This window comes from Acanthisitta chloris, unplaced genomic scaffold (genome assembly GCF_000695815.1).
Source record: "Acanthisitta chloris isolate BGI_N310 unplaced genomic scaffold, ASM69581v1 scaffold2717, whole genome shotgun sequence".
Taxonomy (NCBI): Eukaryota; Metazoa; Chordata; class Aves; order Passeriformes; family Acanthisittidae; genus Acanthisitta; species Acanthisitta chloris.
Genome location: NW_008680727.1, coordinates 11490 through 37133, shown reverse-complemented (window position 1 = coordinate 37133; position 25644 = coordinate 11490). Strand labels below are relative to the sequence as shown.

Below are 25644 nucleotides of genomic sequence, written 5' to 3'. Positions count from 1 at the left end.
GCGGGAAAGCCTCTCTCATGTCACTGTATAGGCAGACAAAGTGTCTGTCATTCTGCAGGCATTAATTTTCTGCTCCTTGATTAGGAAAAAATATATCAGAGGGGCTTTATTCCTTCCTAAATTTCTAGTAGCTACTTGGCTGTTCTACTTCGAATTATTCCACATCTTATGCTTAACATGGGAAGACTACTGTACTGTGACAGTCCTGCTGTATCCTTCCCATCTTTGCTTCTAGAGCACCTCTTTCCTCCTTTTTCAGCTTGCTATTTTTCCTAAGGGAGCCTGTCACAGGGCCATTTGAACAAGAGATGACTTTTGTTGTCCCTTCAACAGTATATGAACCTGTTGTCTAACTTTTAAAAAAAATGGAAAAAATATGGAAGGTTAGTCATCCCAAACATATTGATTCTTTAGTGTCCTTCATGAAAATAGACAGTTGGATTGAGGAACATCTCTTCTGTGTCTGCCCCAAGGGAAAGGACACAGTGCAGACTTGCTCTTATTAATCAGAGAATCTGCACCAGAAAATAAATTCCTGGAAAATCAGGCTTAGATGGTGTTGCTGCTCAGCAGACCACTCTTTAGAAATGAAGCAACCTAGGCTGAATCTTACTCCATGCACTGGTACTATTTACCAAATATTGTCAACGAGGAGGAATTTTTTAGCATTACTGTTTTATAAAGGTCCCTTCATTCTGTTCTTGCACCTGTTGATCTGCATCGGGCAAGTCTTTTTATTGAGCAGTTTGTGATGTCTTCCAAGTCACTGTTCTCAAATGATCACATCAGTATGGATAACAAGTTTACCATACCTCGATCTGTTTACCTTTCCTTGATCTGAAATAAATTTCATCTGCCATAGCTACCAAAGCTCATGTCATCTAAAAACATATTCCTCCCAAGTATCCTGACACATGGTGATGGGGCAAATGTTCACCCAAGAGAAGCAAGTGATCATTCAGTTCAGGTAAAACAAGCAGGTTTACCACTCTTTGCCAGGTAATTTTGCTAGGATGACTGACTTCATAGAACCATGGTTCCCTTTCTATTCTTCTCATCTGACACTATTTCACCTGATATTGCTTTCTCATCATGAAAAAATGTCCTGTATTTCCTTATTAGTTTAACATCAATATGGTGAAGAGGTGGTTCACAGTGGGTGGAGATGCTTCTGTACTGAAAGGGCCAAAGTGTGGCCAGAAGATGAGCATACCATAGAGATGAATGGGTGATTAGACAGACTGCCATGCCAGACAAATGGTCCTACATGAACCTGATTTGCCTTCAATAGTCATATTGCTTTAAAGAACATTTCTACTTATTCACCTTACTTCTTCCCTCCTAACCAGCATTAGACAGTCAGCTGCTGGTCAAAAATAAAAAAAAAAAAGCCATCATGTCTATTCTAAAATGCTGTAAAATGTCCTTAGATTTTGAGGAGTGATGATGGAACTGAAGTGCCCCTGATGTGGCAGGGAACTCAGAAGTCAGGCAGGGAAAGTGTCACGGCATAAAGGGGAGCAGATCCTTGGTCCCCACCTGCAGTCAGGCAGCTAGGAGAGAAAGTGTGCGTGAGGTGCATATAGACAAAGAGCTGACTGGGCTGAGAAGTAGGAGAGGAAAAGATGGAGTGGGTAATTAGAAAGATAAAAGAGATAAAAGGATCCCTGTAAAGATTTAGATGGGTCAAACAGTGAGATGTCAGGGACTGAAAGAAGAATCTGAAATGCAGCCTTCATTAATATTTTGTCTGTCTTATCTAAGACTAATTTATTTTATGGACATGGAGATCTGTTCCTGTTGATATATTGAGATTATCAGGCAACCTTATTGGTTTTTTGAACTGTTTCTTAAGCAGAATTCTCAACATTTCTTGAGGCTTAGTGCTGGTTTTCTACATTTCCCTATGTTTGAAGACATGAATCACCAAGTGGCTATTATTTCTGTGCTGTCTATCAGGAAATTTCCAGGTAATTTTCTCTTGCTAATGCTTCCCAGTGGGCTCATGGTCCAATCACAAGTGCCAGTTTCCCCAAGAAAAAGGTTAGAAATTGTGGACAAGAGACTTGGGAATAATCAAGTAGCAAACGTCTGGCTACTCTTCAAACACGCTACTCCTGAACAAATAATAAAGAGCAAATAGCTGATTACATTTATTTTGCTTTTATTCTACTTGTCTATGTGTTCTTCACAAAAATGTATGATTTTCTTTTAAAAAAAAAAGTAAGTGACATTCTGTTTCAGACAGCATAAAGGTCAGGAGGTCCTTTCAGTTAGTGTGGTGGCAATCTTTCACTCCAACATAGCTTCTCCCACGAGAGGGAGTCTCCAAGGAAAAGCATGCTGCTCCTGTTCTGGCTTAATCTTCATTGCCAGCACTACAGAAAACAAAGCTTTTACAGCTAAGAGTAAGAATTATGTAAGGAAGCTACTGGTAGAAACATGACAACCAAGAGAAATGTTTCCTCTTACTATCTTATTGATAGTAAGAGATATTTTTATTTTTTTGCTGTTTTAAAAGTATACATGCTTCTTGCTGATAACACTGCACTTGCTTGAACATCCACTTGCCATCCAGCACTTCATCCTTGTTTGCATCCAAGAATACTCAGAAGAGATGAGACTGCTAGCAGGGATACCTGAATGGACTTGTCATACATAAGCAAAAATGTCACTGTTTGAATCGACCGGGGAGCATGTTTAGCTGTGTAAGAGACTTCTTTTATTCAGGAACAGTCTTTGGAGATTGTCCAAAGATATCTCCAGGGCACTGCACGTGGATTGTCTCCATTGCTGTGAAGATACATTTTCCCAAATATTTGCCTTTGAGAAAGTTTTGTTCTGGTGGAAAGCCTCTTTGTGCAATGGTCTGTAAGGGAACTAGTCTTGGCACAAACTTAAATGCATGTGACGAATGCAACAGAGTTACCTGCACTGACAAACGTAGCTCACAATGATAGTAATGACAGTGTAAAATGAAGATTTTTCATTAAGTGGTTCTGTATAAGAGAAGTTGAAAGCATAGAAGAATTCTTATTACTTTTAGGTTGCTTTACTATTAATGCACATTGTTTTGACCTTTAAGCACATCAGGCTCAACAAGAGGTTCAGTCCTGCGTATACTGCTTAGTCAACTGAATAAGGCACCATAGGTTATTATGAAAGAAAACTCACACCTCTTGCTCTGTAAAGCTTAGTCTATATGTTTTCCTACTCTAAATTTACTCAGTGCAAGCATGTGTTTATGTGGCTTTAAGAAAAACATATTTACAATGTCAGACATGGTAATCTGTCAGTGCAAATGCTACTTCAGCAATTGTACTTCAGCAATATTTCTTTTAATTCCGATAGAAAAGTGAAGTAAACCTGAAGGTGCTAAGGCTGGTGCCTAAACAAAAGCTCTGTCATGAGCGGCAGTGGCAAGTGCACCTCTGTCTAACAAAGAGCCTCAGGCATTGATTCAGAGCTGACCAGATGCATAGTCTCATCAGCTGTGGTGGACTTCACAGCAGAGCTTACATTTGGCAGAGCAAGGTTCCAAGCATGTCCTGCCCAAGAGTTGATGCATTTTGACATATCCCCTGGCAATAAGCAAAATAAACTGTAACGTATCTTATTTAGTCTCCATCTCACAGGATCTTATGCTGACAAGGGTGACATTCTGACCGTGGCATCTGAGCAGCCCGACCTCACACTCGGTCATGGTCTGACGAGTAGTAGAACCGCTCACTTCAACACAGACCTGGATGCCTTCCTTCTCGCACAGCCCATCTTCGTCACAAACACAGCTGTTGGATTGCACTAAGCAAAAGTACAGAGAAAAAAGACTCAGGATGGCATCCAAGTCACCAAAAAATCACAGACTTAAATGTTTCCAGCAAAACTGTAGGACTGATGGCAATTTCCTGGAGGGTGCTCAGCACAAGAAAGACGTGAACCTGTTTGAACAGGTTAAGAGGAGGCCACAAAAATTATCACAGGCCTGGAGTTGGGGTTGTTCAGCCTGGAGAGAAGAAGGCTCTGGGGAGACCTTATAGCACTTGCCAGTATCTAAAATCACAGACTTAAATGTTTCCAGCAAAACTGTAGGACTGATGGCAATTTCCTGGAGGGTGCTCAGCACAAGAAAGACGTGAACCTGTTTGAACAGGTTAAGAGGAGGCCACAAAAATTATCACAGGCCTGGAGTTGGGGTTGTTCAGCCTGGAGAGAAGAAGGCTCTGGGGAGACCTTATAGCACTTGCCAGTATCTAAAAGGGGCTTAAAAGAAAGATGGGGACAGACCGTAAGGAGGTGGTTGTTCAGCCTGGAGAGAAGAAGGCTCTGGGGAGACCTTATAGCACTTGCCAGTATCTAAAAGGGGCTTAAAAGAAAGATGGGGACAGACCTTTTAGTAAGGAGGTTCCACCTGAAATTTATTTTTCATAAGTGTGCCTTTGCTTTGGTGTTGTATGCTTATTTTATTGGCCAATATTTGTCTCTGTTGAAGCTCCACACAGTTTTGATTGTCTTTATTTTTATGTGACTATTTTTTCCGTTCAACCCTGTTAGACAAAACAGATTAACTCCTACCAAGTAATCTTTTTATTTTCAAAATGTGACAATAACTGTGCCTCTAGCTTGGGCACGTCTAAACCCCTAATTTATTTTTCTATCTTCACATTTCTGGCAACCCTACATTAAATGCAATGTAGTATAGGACACTCAGGGAAAACAGATCAAGGAATCTGAAAACTTTGATCATTATACAAGAAACAGGGATAGACAGTGAAGTACAAACAACAATAAGGAGCTTTCCTAGGTAGTATACAATAAGACATTTAATTCCTTGCCACAAGATACTACTGTGAACACTGCTTGGCAAATTTCAGGAAAGGATTAGTTATTTGTGTGGCCAGTAATGACTCCCACAATTGCTGTGTTAAGGAATTTAAAACAGGTTGATACAGTAAAAAAGACTGGGGCAAGGATTTCACCCAAAACTTCCAATGGGTGATAACTCAATTAACAGTGACTAGGAATAAATTTTCCTGTAGACAGTGCATTTTGCGACAATATCTGGAGGGGTTCTCTTTTCCGTGGTTGGAGTTTCCTGCCATGTTTGGACACCAAACATGGACCTGATGGTTTGAATCAGCTTAGCAGTGCCAGGTGCTTCTGGGAGGGACTGGAGATGTCGTAACAGGACAGACCTATATCTAATGTGTAACTGGGTATAAAGGCTTCATGTTGGCCATATGAACAATTTTGTTTACAATTGTGAATAATTTCTCACCGTTGCATTTCTCCCATGAATGGCATGATCCACACGGTATTTCAGCTGCCTGGGGTATTTTGCAGTTTTCTGCATCAGTAAGAGAATATTTCTTGCCCATGCACTCCAAGGCATGCATCTTGCAAACAGTCAAAAGTATGTTCTTCTTGTTTCTTTGATCTGTAGCACAGATGTCCAGGGAAGGACTGAAAAAAACCACAGGGATTGTACTATTTAAATGTGCTTTATTTTGGTACCTCTTTAAAAGAGCTGAGGGAGTGGAAAACATTCAGAGTCCCATTCCAATTTCCTCATTCATTGATGTACATTCTAAGAGTGCACCAAGGAACTTGAGACATGGATGTGAACAATCCAGAGAGACCTGGACCAACTTAATCAATGGGCTGAGGTGCATGAGGTTCAATAAGACGAAGTGCCAGGTCCTGCACTTGGGTTGCAGCAACCCATGCAGCACTACAGGCTGGGGGAGGAATGGCTTGAGAGTTGTTTGGCAGAAAGGGACTTCAGGATGATGGTTGCCAGTCAGCTCAATGTGAGCCAAGAGTGTCCATAGGTAGCTAAGGATACCAATGGCACCTTGGCCTGTATCAAGAATAGTGTGACCAGCAGGACTAGGGAAGTGATCATCCCCCTGTACTCAGCACTGGTGAGGCCACAGCTTGAGTACTGTGTTCAGTTTTGGGCCCCTCACTTTAAAAAGGACATTGAGGGGGCTGGACCATGCCCAGCAAAGCGCAACAAGGCTCATAAAAGGTCTAAAAATTATTGTATGAGGAACAGCTAAGGGAACTGAGTTCGGCTAGTCTTGAGAAGAGGCGGCTCAGGGGTGACCTCATTGCTCCCTACAATTACCTGGAAGAGGGTTGCAGAGAGGGATGGTATGGTCTCTTCTGTCATGCCTGCAGTGAGAGGACTAGAGGGAGTGGCCATAAACTGAGTAGATTTTAAAAACAACTTTTCACTGTTAGGGTAGTTGGGCAGTGCCATAGATTGCCCAGGGAGGTGGTGGAGTCACCATCCCTGGAAGCATTTAAGAGGTATCTGAATCTGGTGCTGGAAAATACGGTTAAGGGTTTAGGGGTTACAGTGGAGTGATAGATTAATGGGTGGACTTGATGATCTAAAAGGTCTCTTTCCTTCTTAATAGTTCTATGATTTGATGAAACCATACTCCTTCCTTTTTCACAGGATGCTACACCTCAGCAGAGCCAAGATCTGTCCAGCCTGAAGGACACATATATTACTGTCTATTTGCCATTGACTTCAATAGCAGCAAGAGACTTCAGATAAAAAGATTTTAGGTATCAATTCAGTCATTTTTGACATATGCATGCCCAAAAGCACATACACAGAAAACATTTCTTATATATGTAATGATATATACAAACATGCACATTCATTAGAATATTTTATAAGTATTTCTTAATTTTAAGATGTTAGAATATACTTAAAGATCTTTTATCTTCTGTCCTATAAACCCTCAGCTATTACTAAATAAAATCTTACGATCCACCATCAGAAGCCAAAGATATTTCTCAAAATACACATCTCCACAGAAATTTTATGAATATTATTTAGCTAAGTGACTTGCTTGCTTAATTCTTTAAATGCAGACAGTGTTCTAACACCCTCAAAAATGAGCTTGTAAAAGTGGCAGTAACAATTCTTGGACAACCTTCAACAGTATTTGCTTTTGGCATAGTTCAAGAAAGTTGTCATCATTTGTGTTTCATGCTCTAAGTGTAGGATGGGAGGAAAACTCTCTTTCCACTTCTCAGTTTTAATATAAAACCCCAAGTTTCTCCCCTTATTCTCAATGTAATCAGTGGCATCTGTGTGGAGTGAACAGAAGAGTGACTGTCTGGAGCAGGACATGCCTGTGCTCTCCTGGATGCAGCATACAGCCATGGGTAAGGTGCTGCATAGGGTACCAGAGAGCAGAGGTGTGCTCCTGGGGGATGGAGAGCTTTGAAATTCAGCTCCAAAGTCTTCTTTTCAGCAGTTTCTCATTTTGAGCTCACAAACTCTCCCACAGAAACATTTAATGTCTAATAGGTCAGTTCTGAAAGTTGACCTCAGCTATACAGTTGTTTGGTGAGGAGGAGAGGCTGATGAGCTACAGGCAAATAGCACTAATTTGCTTCACGGGGCACAGTGAAAGGAAAAGGGATCTCCCTGTGAAAGTGGCTTCTCAGAAGTGAAAAGAAGTTGGAAGAGGGAAGCCTAGTAAGAAAGGCTTGACTCAAACCTTGCTCACCTGCTGACCAAGTGTTTAGGCAACTTTTTTTTCCCTCTTCCTCTCCCACCCCCAATCCCTCAACCCCTCATGAATTAGAAAGTGGGTTTTGATCTATAAATAAAGCACTAAGGAAAAGAGCCTTCTCCAAGCTTTGTGAATGGTACTTTAAAAGATGGTTTTGAAGTCTCTTAAAACAGCTGGCTTTACAGAATTTTTAAACTACCTGCAATATAGTGCATCCTTAAGATATTTAAAATATGGCACGGAGTTAATTAGATGAGCCTGAAAACTTTGGTGCATCTACCTGTGACAAAATATGTTTATTAACTATATTACACCTCCTACTTGAGTTAGCATATTCAACAGCTACAGATCCCTTAACTGCTCTGCTTAGTCAAAACACCAGCCACCAAATTGCTAGCAAAGCTTGCTGCCTGAATTTTCCTTAATGCTCTTTTGTTAACATAATGAATGAGGTTAGCCCTCTTATTCTGAGGCAGAACAAGCAGACAGCCCAAGAGAACTTAGTACCATGCAGCTGATAAAGGAAGCAGTGCATTTGTCTGCACTACACTGTTTGCTCATCTGGCTGCACAGCCTCAGAGCTAGCGGAGCACTGATTTATGTGAGAGCAATCTTTACAGACAGAGGTATAAGAAAAACTCTAAACGCCATCTTAAATTTGGAAGAACAAAGTGTGTTTCAGAGAAAGCAACTAATCTGTAATTAAGTTCTCTACTATATTTTGAACTGTCTGTATGCCTTCTTCACTTGTCTGAGTAATAAATCTCAATATCTGGGTCTTAAGGTGAAAATCTTATACACAGCTTAATTTATCTGAAAATATTAAGGCTAGATGTCACCACTAATCTGTTTGCTTTGCACCACTTTAGCAACACCCAAAAGAGGAAAGAAAGCTGATTTAACCACCTGCTGATGGTTGAACCCAGGAATTCATAGTCCATGGTGCCAAATTCGCTACAGTACAATGACTCAAACTGCCTTAAGAGTGCTTTACATATTTGCTATAGCTAGGTTAGCCAGGGGGAAGCCAGTTAGAAATCCACATGTTCAGATGAATAAGAAAAAGGATGGAGAATCTGCAGGCATAAGAAAAATCAGTAATTTGCACTCATTGCTGAGGAAGGATATTAGAGGGCTTGGAGCATCACATCAGTGCAATAAAAAATATTAGATGCAAGGAAAAATGCTTGTGTAAAAAGAACTTTTTACCTGAAAAAGGAGGCTAGGATAAGAACAATATTTTACTAAAATATATATTGTGAGAAATGAAATAATACCTATAAGTCTGTAAATTCCTTTCACCTGCAATAGATGGAGGAAACTTTCAGTGAAATGACAAATTCATCACACTGGGAATTATTTTAACTGCCTAAAATTGTCTTCAGGATCATAAGTTTTAAAATAACACAGGCCAGGTACTCTCAGGGGAAACATAGATGCTATGCAAATAAATGTGGAGGAAGAAAGAGGGGATAGTAGTTTAAAAATGTTAAATTTCATGTTTCACTGTAGAGATAGCTACTGGAGGCTGAGGTTTCATCTGTATTAACACTCTAACTGTGCTCTGACCCCTTACTTGTCTTAGGGGCAATTCACACAGAGTAACTGGTGTCCATACTCTCTTTCCTCCCAAAAATTGGGGACTGCATCAGACTGGAATTTTCTCTGACCCTAGTAACTCCTGCACTGTGCCTGTGAATTATCCAGGAATTGGGCCTTGTCGAAGGTCTACCAGGAGCTGCTTTAACAATTTAGCAGCTCTGGTGCCAGGGATCATTCCCTTGCTGTAACTGATGAGGATAGATGCAGCCTAAGGCACCATACCATTACCCCTCAACAGCCGGTTGTTGGGCTTTTGTGCTGTCCTGGGCAGTCTCTGTTGCTAGTCCTTTGGAAACTGAAAGGATAGAGAATATGTCTGAAACTAGAGTTCCTGAATTCCCACATAAACTCTTCTTGTTTCCAACTCTTTTCAAAGGAGAGGCCGCTGCTGAAAGTCACTGCCGCAGCAAAGCAAGTTACTTTTGCTCTCTGAGAAAGGACCAAGATCTGCTTACATGCCTTACTCCTACTACCTTACCAGGCTGGCAGATTAGTCTGCTTTGACAGCTGATGATTTATCCTTCTATCATTAGATGTGTTATTTCAAGACAGAGTGAAAAGATGGTATGAGGTAACAGGAATGACTGTTACCTATCTTTTTGCCATTTTGAACATAATTATAAAAAACAGAAACAGGGAAGTAGTAGATTAATTATAACTGAAGCTTCAATGCATAACTAAATGTAATTAATGTAATTTCTAAGGTTATTGATACTATGCCCAAGCATATTCCCTAGCATTGTGACCCCTCATATTCTGTATAACAACACATCCTTAAACCAGAGGGGTTGTTGCTTCATTTAAATAAGTATGAGCAAAAAAGAGCAGGACCAGATTATTTAAAATATTTAGGTGTGTAAGGATAGGAATAGAGTTAGATAGCAGAGCTGTTATAAACCTGCCATTTATCTTTACATGCAAAACAGTGGCCTCAGACCCTAGGGAACTGCCCAGGGGATCCGCCTCTGAACTAAGCTCACCAATTTTAATCTTGAGATGTTCAAAGAGTGGTAATTTTGGCTTAAAACCATAGTCACCATGCGGAGTGCTCTTTGTCTATGGGGCTCATGGAAAGTACGTATGACGCACTGAAAGTTCTGCTACCTTGAAATCATTCGAGACAACTTCAAAATTTCTTCCTCCTACTACACATGGGTAAGATAAATTTGGTCTGTTATCCTGGAGTTTCCAAACTGCTCAGCTCCTGCTGTCACATAAACCTGGCCAGATTTCTTATCTAGAGCTCACACCCACCGTGATGCTTTTATAGGAGACATCATCCAGTCTATGTAAACCAGCCCAGTTTTTGGAGTGCAAAGCTCTTTAGCACATCTGGCCATTACCTCAGGTGGTCTCAGGTGTCTTCTTGTTAATCCTCTGTTTTGGTTTTGATACCTCCATGTTTAGTGAAGAACTGAGAGAGTTACTCATTTCCTTACATTACTTTTGCATTACTTATTGGAGAATTTAGGCTTAGAGCAAACAGGAAACATAAACCCTGTCTGCAAGTTTTGGGGTAAGGAAAGGTGATGTGACTGGTCTATGAAAACTGCTGTGTAAATGTGAGATGAAATTAGTTTACTGTGCCTTTCATAACCCCCCGAGTCTCTCAGTAGGGAAAAGAAGTCTGCTTTATTTCACTAGTTTATTGCTTTGATGGTTTGTTTCCCAAGGGTCACGGTTTTAAATTTTCCTCAGTATTCCAAATCTTCAAAACAGAATTTTATCTTTTTCCATCTCTTTCACAGATCAAGTAAAATTATGCTTTCACCTTCTGTCATCCAACCAAATTCCATCACTGCTAAAACCCCCTGACAGTTCTGACAAGGCAGGCAAGTGATGAACAGGACATTGATTGAGCTGTAACACAAACAAAGTACAATGCCTCGTTCTCATATGAGGAAAGCTTTCTCCTCTGTCATGGACTGAAGACTTAAGAAATGTAATTGGTCTTGAAAAAAGTGAGAATGTAATTGCCAAATTGAGCCTGAACTTACCCACACTCATACGGCATTTTGCACACACATTGCGACTGATGTACTTTCTCCCATGGCTGACATTTGGGCTCTGTCACTTTTGGTTTCACAGTGGGCACTGAAGTAGAAGAACACAGGCAGTGATATTAAGGGTCAGAAAAACAAAGGCTGTTAAAGGTCTGCTCTGAAATTATCAGTCGAGTTTAAAAGGCACTGAATTATACAACCATGAGAGAAAGTCACATCCTGCATGTTCATTAAAAGTATCTACTGTATGGAAGGAATCAACACTATTAAATAGATAAGATACCTTTTGCAAATTTACTGTTCAGTAATTTATCCATCGGTCACGAGTCAGATGGAAAGAGACAGGTACTATGTTCAAGCTTAAACATTCATCTCTTTTCTGCAGCAGATATTTGTTTCTGCCAAATTTAGCACTGCTGAATCATAGCTGGGAACAGCTTAGTCATTAGGTTCCAAATACACTGTTTTCATCATTGTCACTAGAAAAGCTGAGACTCCGTAGTCCTATGCAGAAGTGTGAACCCAAATGTATTTATACACTGATGGTAATGAACACTACAAGTTGCATCATTAGTTCTCAATTTGTATTAGCTTTAAAAATAAGAGTAGTAGTAATTCTTGGGGACTTTTCATAATTGCAGATGTACCATTCTTTGAGTACTGAGTTGTATTCCAAACTTTCCTAAACATTTCTCTGGAGGTTTCTGTAGCAAGTAAAGGCAAAACTTTGCTTAATCCATATGGACACAATTTCTGAGAAGTTGTTATCCTCATTTGTGTTTTAGATTATGTGTCTAGTACTTTAGTACTTCAGAATGTTGTTGCCATTTAAAACAAAACAAAACCAAAAATCTCCCATACTTGCTAAACAAAATACATAGACAAAAAAAAAGAAAAAAAAAAAAAAAGAGTTGCCGTGCATTGCAATACAGACATCAGGCATAACCCTGTCTTCCTGCAGAGCAGATATTTTCACTAAAAATCACTGCAGTTTCTTCATGCCTGGGGCTGTTGGTTCATATTTGACTGGTTTTGCCACTATTGCTGACTAAATACTTTCATGCAAACATACGTATGCCACTGTATACTTGTATTCTGAATTTTTACCCTTCTTATATCATATTCCTTGGGATTTTGACTGTTATTCTAATACAATTGTTGTCCTTTTTTTAAAACTTTTGTACTAATGTAATGCTCCCATACAGCCAGGCCCAAGCTGTTTCTAAAGATGGAAGCATTTGAAACTGTTTCTAATTATTGCTGGAATTTGAGAACATGATGTAACAAAAAAAAAAAAACCAAATGAAAATCAGTCACTGAGACTAAGCCTAAGTAACTGGCAACAGCACTTCAGCACTGTGACTCTGACACTTTAGCAGCAGTGAGTTGTTTATGTACAGCTATGCTATTCCTCCTGAAATCCTTATGCTTCCTGTGCATGTGGTTATGACACAGTGGCAGATGACTTACACCAGGAATCTCACAAGACTGTTGCCTTTTGAGGTCTAAGCTTAATTATCACCTTCCTTTCCCTGCAGGTGAGGCAATCTTAGGCAGCAGTCATCTAATAAGGAGAGGACAGACAAGAAATATAGGAGACATGCCTAGTCTTCTGTAGCAGTGGCTGTTGTCCCCAGTCAAGGGTTTTTCTGAGTGTGTAAGAACATCTGGGACCTCAGGTGAAGATGCAACTGGCTTGACGTAACAAGCTGCTTGGTTGCCTCTGTGTTACTGATCACCATCATAGCAGAGCTCAATAGAAATCCTTGTCTTCCATAGTTGGAAAAGATGACTTAGACACCTGCTGTATGCTAACAGCCTTATCTAAAAGGTGCAGTTCATAAGGTAATGGTGTTATACAATATGGGTGGAAAGTGAAGCATACTCAGGTGGCAGAATAGATAACATCCATCCCAGATAATCTCTTAAAATATTGTTAGTGACAACACTTGATAGCAATAGGGGAGAGGGAAGCAAAAAGCCATAAGGAGACCTCACAAGAAATGAATTAAGGCATCTTGATTGAACAGACCACAGAAAACACCCAGTCATATTTTCTGTGCTTCCTGCTGGTGATATAAGTATGGCTTCTTTATCACTGTATCAGCAATATCTCTGTCTATATCTTAACTACATAGGCATAGTTGGTCCAGGAAAGAAACTCCTGCATTGTATTTGGAGGTCTGTAGTGGCTTACCTGGTTTCTTGCACTGGATGGTCTTCATGTCAGGAGTCCACTTGAGACTGGGCTCACACAAAATGGAGTGTGCCCCTTCTAAGTGCATGCCATGTGGACAAGACAGAGTTATTCTCTCACCGATCTCATACACAGGTTTCCATGGCTCTCCTTGCAAACCCCCCTCCAGGACAGGCAGGAGACAAGCGGTTTCTATGGATTGAAGCGTTTGAGATAGCCACAGTGAGTCACTGGATAGCAAAAAGCAGTCACATATTTTATCCTCTCCTAAATTCCTTAACAAATTGAATGGTGAGATTAGCTGATTTTCTTGTAGAAACATATCAATCATGTTAGCCCAGGATACTAACTCGTCACACCAGTCAAGCATGCAGTACTAAGGACATAGTGACAGAATCTTCTCCCACTGCCTGCAGGTGCAGCCCTAGCTTTATGAGGGCTTCTCTGTCCTTAGAACCCATGTTTCTGTTGAGGGTTCATAGTAGGGAGCAACATCCTAGTAGAGAGAATTCATACATATGAGACCCTGGGAGACGATGTACTGATATATAAAGAGATGATCTGTAAACAGTATGGGCTAGCATTTGTTGTCAGTCAGTCCTGCTTGGAAGGTGGAAACGATGTTGTTGAACTGAAGTGGTGAAAATTCCCATAGTTCTTGGATATAGACATAGTACTGAAATAAACAACAAAGTTTGTTGCTACAGAAAGTAATCCCCAGACTGGAATTTAGCCTTCATCACTTGCAGCCTTCCTTAAAACCAGACTTTATGAGTATGTTTCTAATTCAATGTTACAATATCTGGAATCACAATAAAAATCAATTTAGACCTGATTATGTTCAGGAAACTGGGAAATGCAGGTGTAGATTTCCCCCCTGTTGTTTCTGCAAAGCAGATGTTCTGATATATTTCACTGGAATTCAGAAATGGAGTTGCATTTCAAAACAAAAATCAGTTAGACATACTCTGACAATATCTCTTTCCAACTTGCCATTGTAAATCACTGCCACACTTAGCAACAGGATCACCAACAAGGGAATATCCATATCTGCAAGCATAAACAATGCTTTTCCCAACAGGGTATGAGTTTTCAGCATTCTGAAAGAAAATGAACAGGTGAAATTTTGAATACACAAATAAGAACTACCAGCAGCATTGAACTCCCTTTGATTCTGGGTTGCAGTAACTGAGGACAGTGAGAAGTATTAATGCTACTCTGAAACGGACTGCTCAGAGTGTCTGAGATATTTGGGGCAATCCTTGTTATCAGTAGTCAGTGAATGTGATCAAAAGGGGTATGGAAAAGTGCCCTGCTGATTGTATATAAGCTGACTGCAAATATGGCTGTTATCAAGCATTAGAGGGGCAAAATATGAATTTGAACAGCCATGGACTGGGGGGCAGTTGGTGGAGAGTATAGGACTTTGATAATTCTTAGCATGTTATCGGCTTACTAAAAGTTAATGTGGTGAACTTGAAGACAGGTCTTTTCCCATTTTACATCTCACTCTCTTCTAAGAAGAGATCTTGCGAAAAATTGAGACTACTCCATGAATTGCAGGGTTTTACCTTTAGCTTGTGAACCAAAAATATTAATATAGGAGACAACTATTTATTGAAAAAAAGAATTTAACAAAAAATAACTTGCAAAAGAGGGAGTGCAAAATTTTGGATCTTGCCTCTGATCGCAGCTGTGCAGAAAGTGCAATGGTGAGTTACAGAGTGAAAATTCTTAAACTCTGTTTATAGTTTTGTTACGGACTTGCTGGATTCCCATGGATAGTTTACTTTCTGTGTGGTTTTTTGGTCTAGTTTCCTGTGGTTTTATATGTAATTCATTTGTCTCAGAAGATTGTTGATACATGTATAGTGTAAAAGACAAATAGATAACTTTTATCTGTAGGTACCATGCTCCAGAAAAGTGAAGATTTTGTTCTGGTTTTGAGGGTGGGACTGCTTTGGTTTTCTTTTATTTTCAGCATGAAGTTTTTGATATTGTCATGTAAACTTCAGCCAGAGATGTTTCAAGAGCAGCAGGTAAGGATAGGACAGACAACAGACCAATAGAAATAACTTACTCGAACGAATCCATTTTCCAAGAGAGGAGGAGGTGAACAGAATTCTGTAGGAGTTATGGATAAATCAAAACAGTGTGGTTCAATCAAGCTATGAAGCAAACAAAAGTATGATTTAGTTTTAATTTAGTCTTCTTTCCTTTCAAAATGTTACACTCCACAGTGAAGCTCACTTTCAAGACTATTATGCACACATTTACATCACAATTATATTTAAACCAGGCACTGCTAAGCTATCCAAGAGAACGCAAAATAGAATGCTGTCAAGTTTACTGGCTTTTACGCCATTTTCTACTTTTACCTTGTATCAGATTCACAGTTGAGTTTCATTTTCTTTCAACTTAGAGCTCAGTAAGTCATCTTCTCTTTGAATTCAATAGCTTACACAACATTCTGAAATAAGTTTTCTGATCTTTCCGCAGATGTGCTCCAAATATTTTTTCTGCTTACCGAAGATGCTGCAACTCTTCATCTTCGCATGCTCTGCTTTCATGTTGCTCTCCTATGCAGTCCTTTCCACCACCACGTGGGGAAGGATTGTTGCAGCTTCGACTCCTTGATTTCCTTCCCCCTGAACAAGGACTCCAGGAAGACCAGCAGCTCCAGTGTCCATCAAAAACACCTATGCAACATTTGGAAATATTTCACATTAAACCACTACCTTTAAACCACTCTATTTTAAAGCACTCTCTGTCAGTGGTTTAAAGGTACAAGCTGTTCAAAAATAGTGATGGCCCCAACTCTGCCCTTACAGAGAATTCCAGATTGCAATGATCTAACCTTCCACCTTTCCCCGATTTGCCTTTTACAGGAGTATAACTCCACAGAGGCTGTATCTTATCAGAGTCTGGGATAACAAAAACAGCTATCAGTTACAACTAATTACAAAATTAAAGAGCAAAATTTTGTGAAGCTATTGATTCTCATTCATTTAGGATATGTACTTATAAGTAGTTACATTTTCAGTGGTTAGTATTGTCTGCTGTATTAAACAAAAAGAATAATACCAGCTCTTCATTAGGTACTGTTTAGACATGTTAAACAAAGACTCAGGCTTGACATGATGGTCCCCATGTTGTATGTCTGCAGCAATATCTGACCCAAGAAGCCACTGCATGTCAGCCACTCATTCAGGTTGCGCAGTAGGACAGACAGACTGGAAACACACTTTGCCACTTCTAAACTCTCACAGGTTTGAAGAGTGCTGACCTGACTCATCTTGCACAAGAATTCCCAGCTCACAAGCTGCTCCAAAGGTGTAAGGCCTGCAGTAACACACACACTGTGTTCCTTCCACGGCTGCCTCACCACCATTCTGGCAAGGCTGACATTTGCAGGGATCGTTTTCAGCCATATATTCTTCAATAGCTTGTTTTAAGTAATGCTTTTTGACTGAGGAGCAGGGCACTTCCTTTACCAGCTCATATAATGGTGTTAACTACACACAGTAGAGAAACATTTATATTAGTTAGACTGGGATGTAAGAGTTTATAAGTACATTTTGTCTTGCAAAATAACTTGTGACATAAGCACATGGGAGTTAGAACATTAGACACTGTAATTTGCTAACTAACTAAAATCTTATGTTAGCATTTAATATTAGCCTTTTTTTGAAAAGTTAGCTCTGTTTAACAACATACATTAAAGCTATTGGTAGATTAATCACGTTTAAAAATATTTCAGCTATGAGAATACAGTTGAGATAAAAGTGTAACACAGACCACCAATGTACAGTAACCAGAATTCTCACCCAGCTGCTCTCAGCATAAAAAACCTGGACATCTAAACAACCCATTATGGCATTACATCGAACAATGATCAAAGGTAAAACTAATTGCAAATATTTTGCATTTCCATTGCCTATTTTATGATATTATGTGATTTTATAATTAGCTGAATACTTCCTGATGGAAATATTTTGCATTTATACCATTCTTCTATACGTAGGCAGCTTCTAAAAGGCACATAGACAACGTAGCAGTGAATATGGCTGTGCCCAGGTTTGAAGAGTCTGACTTAAAGAATTTCCGGTTTTGCTAAACTTCTGGATGCAGAGTGAAGCAGGAGGAATAAAAGGGATATTCAGAAGTTGGCAAGTGGAGTGGAAGCCACAAGACCTGCCAATGTACGTTTCAGAAAAGGGACAATCACAAAACTGAGCTTTCTCCAATGTGAGGGTGACCCTCTATACATAACCAGAACTCCTCTAAAGTCACTGAAGGCTAGTAAGGTTATAGGTGTTGACCTGCCAAAGGACTTCGATTTGTGAAGCACTGATCACATAAGCTTCGTGGCATTTTCTCCCTGATAAATTTTCTTTTTTACAAAGTGATCTAAAACCAAAATAAGTGTAGACCACATCCTGATTAATCACCAGCCATAGCTTAATAATTTCTCCCCTTGTGGTGATCCCATCTGCTCACCTGTGTTTCAGGATAATAGCCTTACCTTTTTTTTAATTACTCTGGGATAGTCTGTCACTGATGCAGCCCAATTGCTATACTTCTCACTGTTCTCAGCAGGATTATTCAGATCTAGATAACTTAGGCCAGCAACAGCACCTGGTCTTCCTCCTTCTACATAAGGATTTCCTTTAATCTTGCTACCACTGCTTCCTGTAGATTTAGGATGGGAAATACAGAAAATCAGAATTGCTATGTTTACAATAGAAATAGAAAAAATATGCACAAAAACTATGCTAGCAAGTAGTGAAAGGACTTGCTAGTGCAGTTCAACCACCTGTGCCTGGATCAAGAGTTCCTGCACTGATTATATATGGGAACTAACTGTTTTTGCAGGTGTCTTGGCAACCCTGACTTAGGGTGTCCAGAAAAGTGCTATTTACGAGGAAAGCATTATCAATGACTGCTGAGCATTGGACCGTCTTTTAAATTAGGCACTTGATGTCTGGGTTCAGCATGTTAGGACAGAATTCAGGAAAGCTATCAACATCTGTTCCTCATTTTGACAGCTATTTAGGATGAGATGAAAGATGGGTACATGACAACTCTATGAGTCACTGTCGAACAATTACCTGAAGAACTCTGTAGCAGTTCATTCAGTTCAGTGCATGTTGTTTTCTTCTTACTTGCAAACCATATATTCCAGCCCGATGTGGTACACTCCTTCAGGTATGTTGTGCTCAAACCTGCAGATAATCCATCCATTAACAATACTGTACACATAAAGTGTGTCGGATTAATCTCCAAGTATCACATTGGCTAGACATATCATGAAGTACTATGCCTAAATTACAAGGCAACTAACTAGCGTGTGCTGTGGGAAGATCCACATATTCCTAAAGGCTGTGGATGGAGGCTGAGAGATGGGAGGTGTATCTGGAAAAAGTCTTGTTTATTTATTTTCTCAGCAGTCCCTAATCCTACAGCACTGCTCCACACTGATTATCATCATAGGAGTCACTCTGATGTGTGGTCTGCTTGTAATTTATTCTGCTTTGCACAGTTTTTCCCAGCCTTCATGTCCAAGTGACTTTTAACATTGTGTGAGATTTATACTCGCACTAGAATTCAAGTTTAACTTGATGAGGTCCAGAGCCAACTATCAAAATTTTGCTACCCAGAGCACTGCAGGTCACAGATGTAGATCTAGAACTAAATGTTGTGGTTTGAGCACTAATTTTGGTCTTCTTTCTTTTGCCCTTGAAGTGAATGTGGTGACTTGTAGAAATCTCTTACTTGATTTTAGGTATTAGCTGGGAAAACATATTTATTCTTGTTTATTCACTTTGCTTCTTGGAATAAATACTCTAGTACTCTACCTTGTGATTTCATTTTGTCAGTATCCATATAAAAAATAAGTTTGTAATGTCCTCCTAGAGATCCAGAGTGTAAGAAATGAGTCCCAAAATGTTCAATAAGTCTTCGGTAGATGCTGTAATCGTAGATAACTGGAAGGTTTAACAATTCCTTCCAGAAAGGCTCCGCAAGAGTGAGAAAATCTGGGTTGTTGTTAATAAACTGAGCAACTTCCACAGTGTTCTCAATAACCATCAGCTGCTTACTCTAGGGGAAGGAAAAGATGTCAGTCATGCTCCACGTCACTATCAGGGTGGCTCCTATTAGACAAATGCCATGCACATTCTATTGGCTACTAACGAACAGCTTTCTGGAGCTGTTAGGTATGTCTAAGCAACTCAGTAAATGCAAAAAGAACATCCTGAAGTCAGGAAATATCATTGGACCTTTATTTATAATGCTGCAACATCTTTGTTTTCCTCCTGTGTACTTGGAAACCAGCATAAGGACAAATAAGAAAGGAAAATATTACTCTTAAAGCTCATGGTGACTTCCAGCATCAGAAGCCTGGGAGCAGGAGGTTAACAAGCTTTCTCTGAAAGCAAATCAGAGGCACTAAAGAGGTGTCCTTTGCATCCTGTTTTGTCTGGATAAGACTTTTGTTGTAAGGGGCTCTAGCCATTTTAAGGATTCTGCCTATAGGCATATAGGCATAATAATGTTCACTTCAGACTCTTCAAGTTGCTTTTGAACTTTGTAATGGTGAGTCTCAAAATACGTCACTGTGTGGTTAAATAAGCTTGTCCTCTATCTGCTTGTGGGCCATAAAATGTATAAAATGTTACTTGATTTTACTTGCTATAAGATAGAGGTTTTACTTCATAACTGAGTTACTCTCGAATTATTTACCTAATGCTCCTTTTTAAATAAGTAGAAGGCATAAGCACTTTAACCTGCTGGCTGTTTAACAAACAAGATATCTCTCTTAATGGAGTTCTACTAAAGGAAAATTCATTACAAAATAACTTTAATCACAGAATTATTTCAATTTTTTTTCACTCCAAGACACTGACCAAGAGGTAGGAAAACAAAACAAAACCGAACAAAAAACCCACAAAAAAACCCCAAAAAAACCCACAAAAATACCACAAAAAAAAGGGCAATAAATCACCAGAAAAAATGGAAAAGATTAATCTATTATGAGAAGCAGCATATGTTCTTCTCCTTCAAACAGGGAGAAAAACAGCTGGCAAACAAATAAATTACTAATAAATAAGGAAGATGTAGAAAGTAGAAACAGCAAACATTACTTCTTGACTAATAACCAAACCAGTGATCTCTTAGTAAAGGGTTTATGGGATATTTACTGTGGTACACTTTGTGCCAATAATGTCTGGATAAAATAAACATTTGCAAGTCACCATAAAACACATGAAAAATTATGAAAATGCTTATTCAAAATACTAAGCCACAGTGACAACTTATACATACCTTATGAATTTGTTCCTCAGTTTTATAATGTGATTCATAGTTTCTAACATCTGATTTTTCATGCTTCTCTATATGTTTCATATAAGACCAGGTGCTGTTGAAAAACTCGTAACTGAAATCATTCTGAATTTTAACCTAGAAGGTGAAAGATAGAAGTCTGTATCTAGCATTTTAAAATGATAAATTAGAATGTAGAGCAAGTCTTTCCTGATGAAAAAAAAAATCGTGAAGGTGTTTTTCAGGCTGAATCCATTTTAGACTTCATAAAAAGTACTCAACGCTCTTGAAAAAGTATTACATTTATATATATGTGGAAGTTAAGTATTTAGGTTATGAAGTGAAGTATGTTAAAGACTGTTTGTCATGTTTTTGATAATGTGAGGTAAACCAAATCTCTGAGACAGTGACTTCAAACAAAGCATATCTCTGGAAAATGTGCGCAAAGCACCCCAAAGCCTTGTATTTCACCCACCAAGCATTTCTTAGGGTGATTCAGGCCATTACTTATGCTAAAGAGATGGATTTACATTCAGGTCAGCTGTGAGAGATTTAGAAATCACATCCAAGAAATTAATCTCTTTTGCCTTGTAGCAAGATACACATCCATTTATATTTCAAAATAATAAGTGACTGCAGAGAGGAAACAGGTGTTGTTCAGCTATGTTTAGGGAAACCTGTCTGCAAATGGCCCCTTTAAGTTTGATTCATTCTCCCAGTTTTAATCATGACCATAAATATAAAACTGTGCTTAATGGAAACATACCTGGAAAGTATAAGCAAGAACACTTTCACTCAGCCTGTAGTATTCTCTCTTGTCACCACTAAAGACCTTTCTGCATTGCCCTCCAAAGCTTTTTGTATGAATGACCCTTCCCTTAGTTTCACCAGTAACACCGTCAAAGCTACAAGAAGAAAAAAACATGAGGCAAAAATTACAGAGCCATCGCAACTGAATGCTGAATCTACAAATTATATCCTAAGTTGATTTGCACAAGGAGTTATAGACTTCTACACATGCAGAACAGCAGTATGCATTGAATGTTACAATAGTCAAAGTGAAATGTTGATCTCGATTTGTCAACAAAAATGAACACAACTCATTATCTCTTAACATTAAGACATTTGTATTTATCACAACTAATTTTAAGCTTTATTGTTTCAAAAATTACAGCAACACAGAAACAACATTCCAAAACATGGGATTTTTTTATTACATCTGAAGCGTATTGCATAACAAGGGACATAACACAGAAGAAACTTAAGATAATTATTTTGCTAGGCTGCAGATGGGATTGTGCAAACAGAAATCCATGTGGATCTACAGTACTAAATGCAACAGCAATGAACAAAAAAGAATGAGAATCGCTGGCTCATTTTTTCCATGCTGAAATTGTGTCTTATTAGTTGAAATTTAATTTCATATCTTAAAATCTGGTTAATGAAAGACTAAAAGCTTTATTCTGTGCTTCAGATCAAAGGACCTGTACATCTTGGCTGCACTGAGCCACTGGCATGATGAAAGCAGTGGAGCTCAACACAATTTTGTATATGGGACACTTTTTCATAAGCCCAGGAAGTCTCTCTGTAAGTCCAGAGCTTGTACATGCATCAAAATATAAGCACTACTGAGTACTACTAAGCCTGGCACAAGACATTACCCTGTTCCCGTAAGTTCTGAATTCGGAGGTGTTTTGTCAATATCACATACAGCTTTCTTCTCGTCACATCTATCTTCATCTGCTCCATCTTCCTCACAGTCTTGATCCCCATTGCACACAAGGGATCTACTAATGCACTGACCTAAATAAGAACAAACATGCATGGGGAAATCAGTGTTAGTTTAAAAATAGACCATCTAAAATCAAAGTAGAAGTCCTATTTATCTACTATATGAGCATATTCACTACCATGATGAACAGTCCGTGCTCAGCAGACCTTGTGAAACAACAGTAAATGTGGACACGAAGAAATAGTGTACAGCACAGTTGAAGGAAACACAGACATTCAAGGCTTGTGATATATTAATTTAACTAGAAGTTGACTTCTAGATTTATTACCTGAGCTTTTACCCTTTGACCTTTTCACTTCTGATTAACTGTGATTATCTCTCTGGTAGCACCAAAACATGTGGATCATGGCCCTCCATGATAAATGTCTACATACTGAGATAATGTGCTCTTCTGTGAAGGCAATGGAAGCTGCTTGGATATGATGACTGGTTTAGGGTGCATTAATTTCCATGACCCAGGTGATTTCCAAAATGTTTGGATATAGCCTAGAACAACTTTGAACAATCACATCTAAGGCTGCATTCCTTAACTATCTTCTTATGACGAAAAAACCTGTACTCTGGGGCAAGTGAGTAAGGCAGAAGTAGTTAGGGAGGGTACCAGGACTACACCATATTATCTGCAATGCTCTGCAATACTCCAGATGAAATTAAAAACATGCATTGTCGAGGCTGGAAAAAGAGGAAACATCCACCTAAATCAAATTCATCTGTAGGTCAAACGCTCTGCAAAGACCATTTACTAAAGTTCAAAGATAACAAGGTTTTCTTCTTAACTTTGTGACTAGAAAACGGTGAAAAAGATCTTAGATGGTACCTGAGAAACACCTGAACCGACCACCACAGCCTTCCTCTGCTGGGCAACCCCTTGTGGGAATGCATTGTCTTGTTTCAAAGGCATCCCCAGAGCAGGGGTTTCCCCCATACTGGCCATAAACTGCTATTGTCCGTCTCCGAATCTGAATGCAAATCAAGGGAGATCTTAGAAAATCAAAATGTAAAGCAGGAATAGTTTGCTAGTGTCAAAACAATGCTTCCACTCTACTGCTGTAAGGAAGTGAGACATTCACCTTTTTTTTTTGAGAACAGCCACACCTGGTATTACCACGATATGGTAGCAAACTCTCAATAGAATGACAATTCTTTTATCTATAAGGTCTTTAGACTGATGCATAAGCTTGGCTGGTTTGTTCTAAAAATCTAATATATAACTGAAGACAAGAGAAAACTGCTGAGAAATTTCAGAGGTTTTTTTTACATTTTTAATAGTACCAATCATGCCTGATATGAATTTGCTAAAGTTTTTCAATGGAAACAATATCATTAAGATCAGGTGGGCTACATTTTGTTTCCAAAAAGAGTAAGTACTGTCTCACAGCACATCTTTAATCTTTAATTTAATTAGTCCCTCCTTAATTGATGTAACATCAAAGTAAATGAGAAGGAAAATCAAAAGCAAGTGTCTTGTACATTAATAGAGTTGCAGTGTAAAAATCATCAACCTATTTTCATCGAGGGTAACACCTTATAACCAAGATTTCTTTCCTTGAGATGTGACACCACTAATGAAAAAGCAGTGGAACAGTTACAAGCCAGCATCAGCAGAAGAACGTCTACGTTTACCAAACGGTTTAGTTGACTTTTTTTAAACTATCACCACAATAAAAAAAGCACAAAATATTTTACAACATGTATATCATAGCTTTGAAAGGGAACATATTGGGGACAGACTGGAGGATTTATCTTTTGAGTTCCTTGCTTTTCAACCTTCTTATTCTGCTGGGGCTTTTGCCTGGCATCTGGTTTGAGGTTATAGAGATACAGTGGCTCCTTAGTTACTGGGGGAAAAAGCATATGCTTATGAGGTCATGAGTACAGAAAAGATGTGTCCATCTATACCTGCTTTTGAGTACAGCCATTGCACTCAGACCAGGGGCCAAAAGAATTCCAGCGGCAATGGACTGGAGAGGAAGCGCTGATCCAGCAGTGGTTTTTGCATTAAAAAAAAAAAAGAAAAGAGAGAGAGGAAAATCATCAAGGATTTCCATCCATAATCATGAGTGCAAAACCTTCGTAACAGCACAGCAGACCTTCAATAACAATTAGATATATGATCAGGCTTTCTATAAAACCACATGGATTTGCTTTTCATGGCTAAGAATCAAATCAGTCCCAGCTTGGGTTTGTGGTCACTGAAAAGAAACTAGACACATTCACCTAGCCTAAAGATCAGCAAGGACTTTGTACAAGTATCATATAGGCTTCAAAGACCAGCTTCACCTTGTAAAGCAGGGAACGGCCAGACGCCATCCAGAGATGGGCAGGGAGCTGACAGGGGCTATGTGGGCCATGGCATGCTGCAAACCTTCCCACAGCAGCCCTCAAACAGCCAGTTTACCAAGGCACTGGTAGTGCTACCTGTCCCTGGCATCGAGGCCGGCTTGATATAATCTGTGCTGTGTTTCACAGATACAAGTTGCTGTGGCTCAGACCACCGCTGTGTGCTCCCTTACCAAAGGACAGCGGACTCCTCTGGGCAGAGCTTAAAGGACACTGTAATGCTTCACCTCTGTCACCACTGATGGCAGCTGCAGCGTGAACACCAAACAGTGTCTACTTTCCCAGAAAATACACCTGGGGACCCCTTTAAGCCCTGGCCCATATTATGCACCTTCATAAGACATGCTTCAGCATTTTATTTACTAAATAAATATTCACCTGGAAAAAAAGGGAAAGAAGCCAGAAACTTCCAGCAACAGAAAAATCCCCAGCACCTGAGAAAAAAGAGAAGTAAAAACAAACTTACTTTGCTTTTCTTCTTTTTCCCCCCTTTTTTAGCTCATGTAGCTGTTCAAGGTTTCTGCAATCTTTACACTAGTCAGCTTAAGAAATAAAGGAAAATGTCACGCTGATTTTTTCAGGTTTGTTGTGCAAGCTTTTGTTTATAAATGCTCTTCTTCCTTGCAATGATTTTCAATTACTTTTTCAGCTATTTCTCCATACAAATTAATATTTCATTGCACTTGCCATATTCATTTCATCAGTACAAATTAAGCAAGCAATTGTCTTACCTTCATGTTAGATGATACACTCAGGTATACAGCAATTACCAGGGAAAATGCACTTCCAGCATTTTCAATTCAGCAGCCTAAGGAGTCAGTCAGTCTGTCTGCTGCTGTTCATCTCTTC

General features: G+C 39.3%; 1 protein-coding gene across 1 annotated transcript; it reads right to left on the bottom strand.

The window, feature by feature from the left end:
• Positions 1-3613: 3613 nt before the first annotated feature.
• On the bottom strand, positions 3614-25532 carry C7 (complement component 7). The gene is made up of 18 exons (XM_009077793.1): positions 25527-25532; positions 25174-25229; positions 24355-24430; positions 23273-23414; positions 22325-22466; positions 21430-21568; positions 20667-20801; positions 19199-19442; positions 18452-18565; positions 17866-18032; positions 16627-16855; positions 15868-16039; positions 15421-15508; positions 14308-14440; positions 13341-13532; positions 11138-11234; positions 5276-5460; positions 3614-3801 (listed from the first exon to the last, which is right to left on the bottom strand). The coding sequence occupies exons 1-18, from the start codon at positions 25530-25532 to the stop codon at positions 3614-3616; spliced, it is 2505 nt and encodes an 834-aa protein (XP_009076041.1).
• Positions 25533-25644: the final 112 nt, after the last annotated feature.